The sequence below is a fragment of the Taudactylus pleione genome, unplaced genomic scaffold (genome assembly GCF_031769625.1).
Source record: "Taudactylus pleione unplaced genomic scaffold, aTauple2 ptg000430l, whole genome shotgun sequence".
NCBI classification, from domain to species: Eukaryota; Metazoa; Chordata; class Amphibia; order Anura; family Myobatrachidae; genus Taudactylus; species Taudactylus pleione.
In genome coordinates, this window is record NW_028284832.1 from 842866 (window position 1) to 848865 (window position 6000).

Consider the following 6000-nt stretch of genomic DNA (forward strand, 5'->3'; position numbering starts at 1 on the left):
GGATGAGAGACGCAGATCTTGTGCTGAGCGGAGAAGTTGGGTTGGGAGATATTTTGATATGAGTGAAGAGATGTATGTTGATGTGGTTTGGTTAATAGCTTTATGTATAAGTAAAAGTATTTTGTATTGAATATGGTAGAAAACCGGCAACCAATGGAGGGACTGACAGAGCGGGGATTATAGTGATCTTTCTCACAAATTGCTTTCTTGAAGTAGAATGGCACACCTTCAATTTTATACTCTGTCACTTAAGGGTATATTTACTAAGTTGAGAGTTTTTAGAAGTGCAGATGTTGCCCATAGCAACCAATCAGATTCTACTTAACATTTAACTAGCACCTTCTAGAAGATAATAGCTAGAATCTGATTGGTTGTTATGGGCAACATCTCCACTTCTAAAAACTCTCACTTTAGTAAATTTACCCCTTAGCCTTTTTAAATGTAGACAAGTAGTCAGTCTGCTGTTCGATATCATCATGTGCACCACACTGATCATGGACCAGAGAGAATTGTCTGAGGAGTTCAGAAAGAGAAAATTATAGACAAGCATGTTAAAGGTAAAAGCTATAAGACTCCAAGCAGCTTGATGCTCCCAAGACTACTGTTACAAATATTATTAAGAAGTTTAAAGTTGTTGGGACTGTAACCAGCCTCCCTGGACGCTTGAGGAAATCGACCACAGATTAAACAGAAGGATGGTGAGAATGGTAGAAAACTTCCAAAGAGATACAAGCAAAACTCATAGTATGTCAGTGTCTGACCGCACTTACGCTTTTTGGGCAACAGTAGGCTCCATGGAAGATGACAGGAAGACTCCACTTATTAAAAAAAATCAAACATTTAAAAGACAGACTTGACAGATGAGTCAAAATTGGAGCTTTTTGACAACAGCTCTATGTTCACAGACAAAAAAAAATGTCTTACAAAGAAAAGAACACCATACCTACTGTGCAAGATGGAGGAGGCACGGTTAGGTTTTGGGGCTGCTTTGCTGTGTCTGGCACAGGTTGACTATAAAGGCATTCCGGAGTGAAACTTACTGCCCTGATCTGAATCCTACTAAACTTCTATAGAAAGAGCTGAAACATGCAGCCTGGAGGAGGAACCCATCAAACCTGAGACAGCTGGAGCAGTTTGCTCAGGAAGAGTGGGACCTGTTGTCAGGTGCAGAAGTCTAACGCTGGGTACACACTAGACGATATATTGTCCGATCCCGCAGATCGGCCGATATATCGGCCAATGTGTACTAAGTATGTTGCTCACGATGCACGCTCCCGCGCATTGTCAGCGACGTCGCCCGTGGACCGACGGGCAATATCGTCAGTGGGGGCTATCCTGCCAAACGGCTATGGCCCACACTGTTGCTCCCGGCATCGGCAAGCGTGTACGCACTTGCCGATGCCAGCACCCTGTCGCTAACGAGGTCGGTACACACTAGACATTGTCTAGTGTGTACCGGCCTTAAGAGCTACAGAAATGGCTTGATTACAGTGATGGCCTCTAAAGGTTGTGCAACAAAATATTAGGTTAAGGGTCACATAATTCTTTGTCCATGCCATTTTCATTTGTTTTATTATTTAAAATATTCTGTTAAATCAGAAAAATACAATGCAAAGTCAGATTTCTATTAAAATACAGAGTAAACCATAATGAATGTCAATTACTTTTGTCACTTTCAAGTTATTTCAGAGAAAAAATACGGTTTCTTTTTTCTCGTGGAAGAGTAGCAACAAATTTGTTCACGTCTCTATATATAATGATATAGTATAAAATGTTTTGTTTTTTAAATGTAAACTGGCCTGATGCTACGCCAGGCTCAAAGCAGTGGTAATTCTGACAGCTTCCAGCGATCCGAAATTTACGGGAACATCCACACTGAGTTGGGCGCATATACTGTATGTGACCGCCCCAGCCCCTTATTCATCACTATTATCTGCATTTGCACCAGGACCCGTATTTAGTGCAGAAGATCCGACTGAAATCACACGGATCGCTGCATAGTCCGAATAGGCCACAAGTTTGTCTCCACGCCAGGATTTGGACAATCAAATGGTCGACATTGACATAAGGTCGACAGTTAAAATGGAGATAGTCAAAATGATGACAAAGTTTTTTTTTAGTTCTTTTATTCATCAGAGCAATAGTATAGCATATATACAACAAAAAATAATGGTAAATAATAAATAGAACAAAGGCCCATTAAGGGCACTATAGTACACTATACACTACACTATACACTACACTATACACTATACTTTTATGCATTTATAGTGTACTATTTATAGTACACTATAAATGTATAAAAGTATTTCCTTCGCAAAACAGAACCAAGATATGTCATATACTAGTCAAAATAATCTAGACATGGCGGGCACACCCCCCAAAAGAATTATCCAAAAAAATATTGTGCCTTTCAACATTATGGTGTCTATGTTTTTTAATGTCTACATTTTGACTGTCTAAATAATATCCCCAACCCCTCCATGCTCACCAAATGCCCACGGGATCGCTTCTCTGAACGCCCCGTTGCCACCGACTAACTCCCATTCAGCCATATGTGAGAAGCGAACACGATGTGGCCAACTGAAAGTGGCAGACTGCATTGCACACGCAGCTGAACAAAAATCGGCAATATTCGATACAGCGTGCAGCTTTGCATCAGGCCCAGTTCGTATTATAAGTTTTGTGGCAGGGCCGGTGCTACCATTAGGCGACTACCTAGGGGCGCCAGCCACTGGAGGGCGCCGCTGAGTCCACAAAAAAAAGCAAGGATGTCTCTTTCAGTCACGGCTGGGTCTACTGATGACCAAGGCTGATGCACGTGTGTGTGTTATAATTTGGGGCACATTTGTGGTATATGTATTAGGGGCATATGTATCATGGCTATGTGGCATACATTTTGTGCACAGCTGTGTGCCATATGTATTGGAGGCATTGTTGTGTGGAATAATTATGAATTGGGGATACAGCTGTGTAGCATATAATGAATGTGTGGCACAGATGTGTGGCATATTTTGAATTGGTGCAGTGTTATGAGGCATAGTATGATTTTTGGGCTCTGCTGTGTAGCATATTATTTGCGACACTATGAATTTGGGACTCTGCTGTGTTTTCATATTCTATATTGGCGTCACTAAGGTGTGGCATAGTATGGCATAGTATTGGAGGGAGCAGGGACGGTGGATGAAATGTTGCCTAGGGCGCCCAGACAGCTTGCACCGGCCCTGTTTAGTGGCCCGTTAATATAACACTAAAGTCACTTTACTATGTAAGTGCAATGTTCTATGCAAAAGTGTCTGTGTGTGAATAACGCGGTATTGGAACAGAACATTCTACGTCTTGCTCACAGCTGTGACTGTCAGCGTGTCTAGCACTCCGCAGAACCTGGTGAGATTACCGGCGTAGACTTGAGAGACCATGGGGACTGGGCCAGTCAGGTGGGATGCACACACAGGCTGTGTGTTTGTTGTAAACACTGCCTCTCACCTCCAGCTGCTGTCACATGAGCTGAGCATATGTGGGCTGACAAGATGGCACAGCCTGCGGGTATCCTGTGTGGCACAGCTTCTGTGACTATATGAGCTGTGACAGCAGGAGCCAGGAGGGTTTCTACAGTGCTACAGCCTGCGGCAGCAAAGCTCCCGCCTCTGTATCTTTATTGGCACCATACATGCAGATTAAATAAGTTATTTGAAGTAAACCCAGCTGACATACGTACACACACGTAGGTGACTGTAATCCCATTAGCCCTTTACCTCCAGCCGAGATATGGGGTACACTTTGCCTTGATGTGTCAGCATCTTCACCGTCACCAAAATCTTTTCATGTGTCCTTTGGGAGACAGAGAAAAAAAAAAGACAGAAGAAGACTGAATAGATGAAAACTCTTTGTAAGCTTTTTATTTCTAATTCCCGTCCGGCTCTTATTTTAGTGCAGGTTTTTGTGACAAACTATTAAAAGGGAAACACACAGAAATACACACCATATCCCACATTGATTACCATTGTTATTAACTCTCCTGCTGGGAAAATAAGCATATATTAAAGTTGTCTGTGTAATCTATTTCAGCCGACCGATCAACTGAGCTTCAAAACTTTTTTCTTTTCTTTTTCTTTTTGTACATTGTTGCAGGAAATAGCTAAATTAAGCAAAATCACTAACCCTTTGTGTTCCAAAGAGATTAAAAAAAATGTATGGGATTATTCACAGAAATGTACTGGTAAAGTGGGTAAAACGTATTCAATTTAACGTACGCTCTAGAAACCTTAGAAATTGATTCTGCTTTTAAACAATATAGTCTATGGTACTGGTAGTTTGAGCTATCGCATGAGAAAAAGGTGGTGTCGCATTCTGCATTTCTCTAAGCGCGGCACTACTGTAAATTGGTAGAACCAAATGGTGGTTAGTTGCATCGACAACAGATCGGTGTGAACAAACCCTAAGGGGCCTACAGTATGTACAAAGAGTGCCGCCATTATTTTCAACGTACATCACAGCGGGGATACGATTACCCCCGCTATGTACTAAAGTTAATTCACAGGGACAGAGGTAGCGATAACCAATGTCCCTACACATTACTTTCCTGGCATATTGGTGGAGTCTTTTACACTTGTGATAGACTCCTCCGGGGGAATGTGACACCGCGCGCGCCTCTCCTGCGAGAATGCCTCCATAGGCATAAAGAGGTTTATGCCATCTGAGGATGTGTAAACCAGCAGGGCCAAACTCCAAAAAGCATAGGGGTTAGATCGTAGTCCTTACTGATAATAATGAGGATTGCGGTCTGCACCGATAGCCTTTTGCAGTGGATTTCTGGGAAAACTAATGCATCAGGCTATTAGTACATAGTGATGATACATAAAATTATACAGTTCCTGCATCATTTTATGAGAAAAGCCTTGATAAATAGGCCTCTTAATGTTTTTTTTAAGTCTTAAGACAGAAGAAAAATATAATTATTATTATTACATATATTAAAAAAAAATGATCCCCGATAGAGCTTCCTTACATTTACTCTGAAAGTATATGTATGTAGTGAAACAAATAAGTGGCAGATCATATTTACAAATAAGGGCCTAATTCAGTGCGCCAGACCCGTTCTTCACATCTGTAGAACGGGTCTGCGAGCCCGCATGTAAACTGGCAGCAGACTGTCAGTGATTAACAATCTGCTGCCATTTGGGGGCAGGGAGGGGGCGGCGATGGCCTCCGTTTCCTGAAACGGAGGCATGTCCCACCGTTGGTTGGCAGGGAAAAGACCAAGATCTCCTTCGGCTGACGGAGATTTCCAGGCCCCTTCCTCGCAGCTGCGACGGCCGACCGAGTGACCCCATGGATCACCTTAGCCGGCCGATGGTCCGCAGATTATCCGATGCTGCGTTGGACAACGCAGCAGAGATACGTAATGCAGCAGGAAGCGTGATGCCCCCTGCTGCATTGCCATATCAGCACAGACGGAATATCTAAGCTGCTCGCAAGCACCTCCATCTGAAGCTGAATCAGACCCTCAGTCACTACTTGCGATGTACAAGGCACATAAGGGATAGTTTGCTGCCACCATCTGGATGTATTTAGCACTAGCATTATTTATTGTCCGTCTTAGTTTTGTGCACGTCATAGAACAGCCGTTGACAGCAGTGATGGAATTTAAAAGTAATACCGTGTTCATGTATTTTACAATTATAATGAATGCAGTCCCCTCTGCTTCTCTTTTTGCATCAGCCTTGGAAGTACCCTGTGAAAGGAGGCTGACCTAGATGTGCAGATCGGTGTGTGGCTTGGAGAATGTCACTACAAAGTAAAGGTTACTTCCATATCACTACGAACCCATGTATTGAATTATTTACACTTTTCAGCTTGTTTCCTAAAATACTGCTCACTGTGGGGCCGATTCCGAGGCGCACACTGCTGCCACCGCCCTAGCACCTTTTGCCACATTCGCGCCTGTGACTTTATGCTAACACTAGTATAAGCCCTTGCTGTGTTGTACAAGCGCACGTC

The 6000-nt window shown here is 42.9% G+C and overlaps 1 protein-coding gene across 1 annotated transcript in view; it reads left to right on the plus strand.

Moving 5' to 3' along the window:
* ACSF3 (acyl-CoA synthetase family member 3) overlaps positions 1-5777 on the plus strand; it is a 96058-nt gene extending 90281 nt beyond the window's left edge. Inside the window, exon 10 of the mRNA XM_088447351.1 lies at positions 5722-5777. Coding sequence (XP_088303477.1) covers positions 5722-5740 — 19 coding nt within the window. The 3' untranslated portion in view covers positions 5741-5777. The remainder of the gene's footprint in view (positions 1-5721) is intronic.
* Positions 5778-6000: the final 223 nt, after the last annotated feature.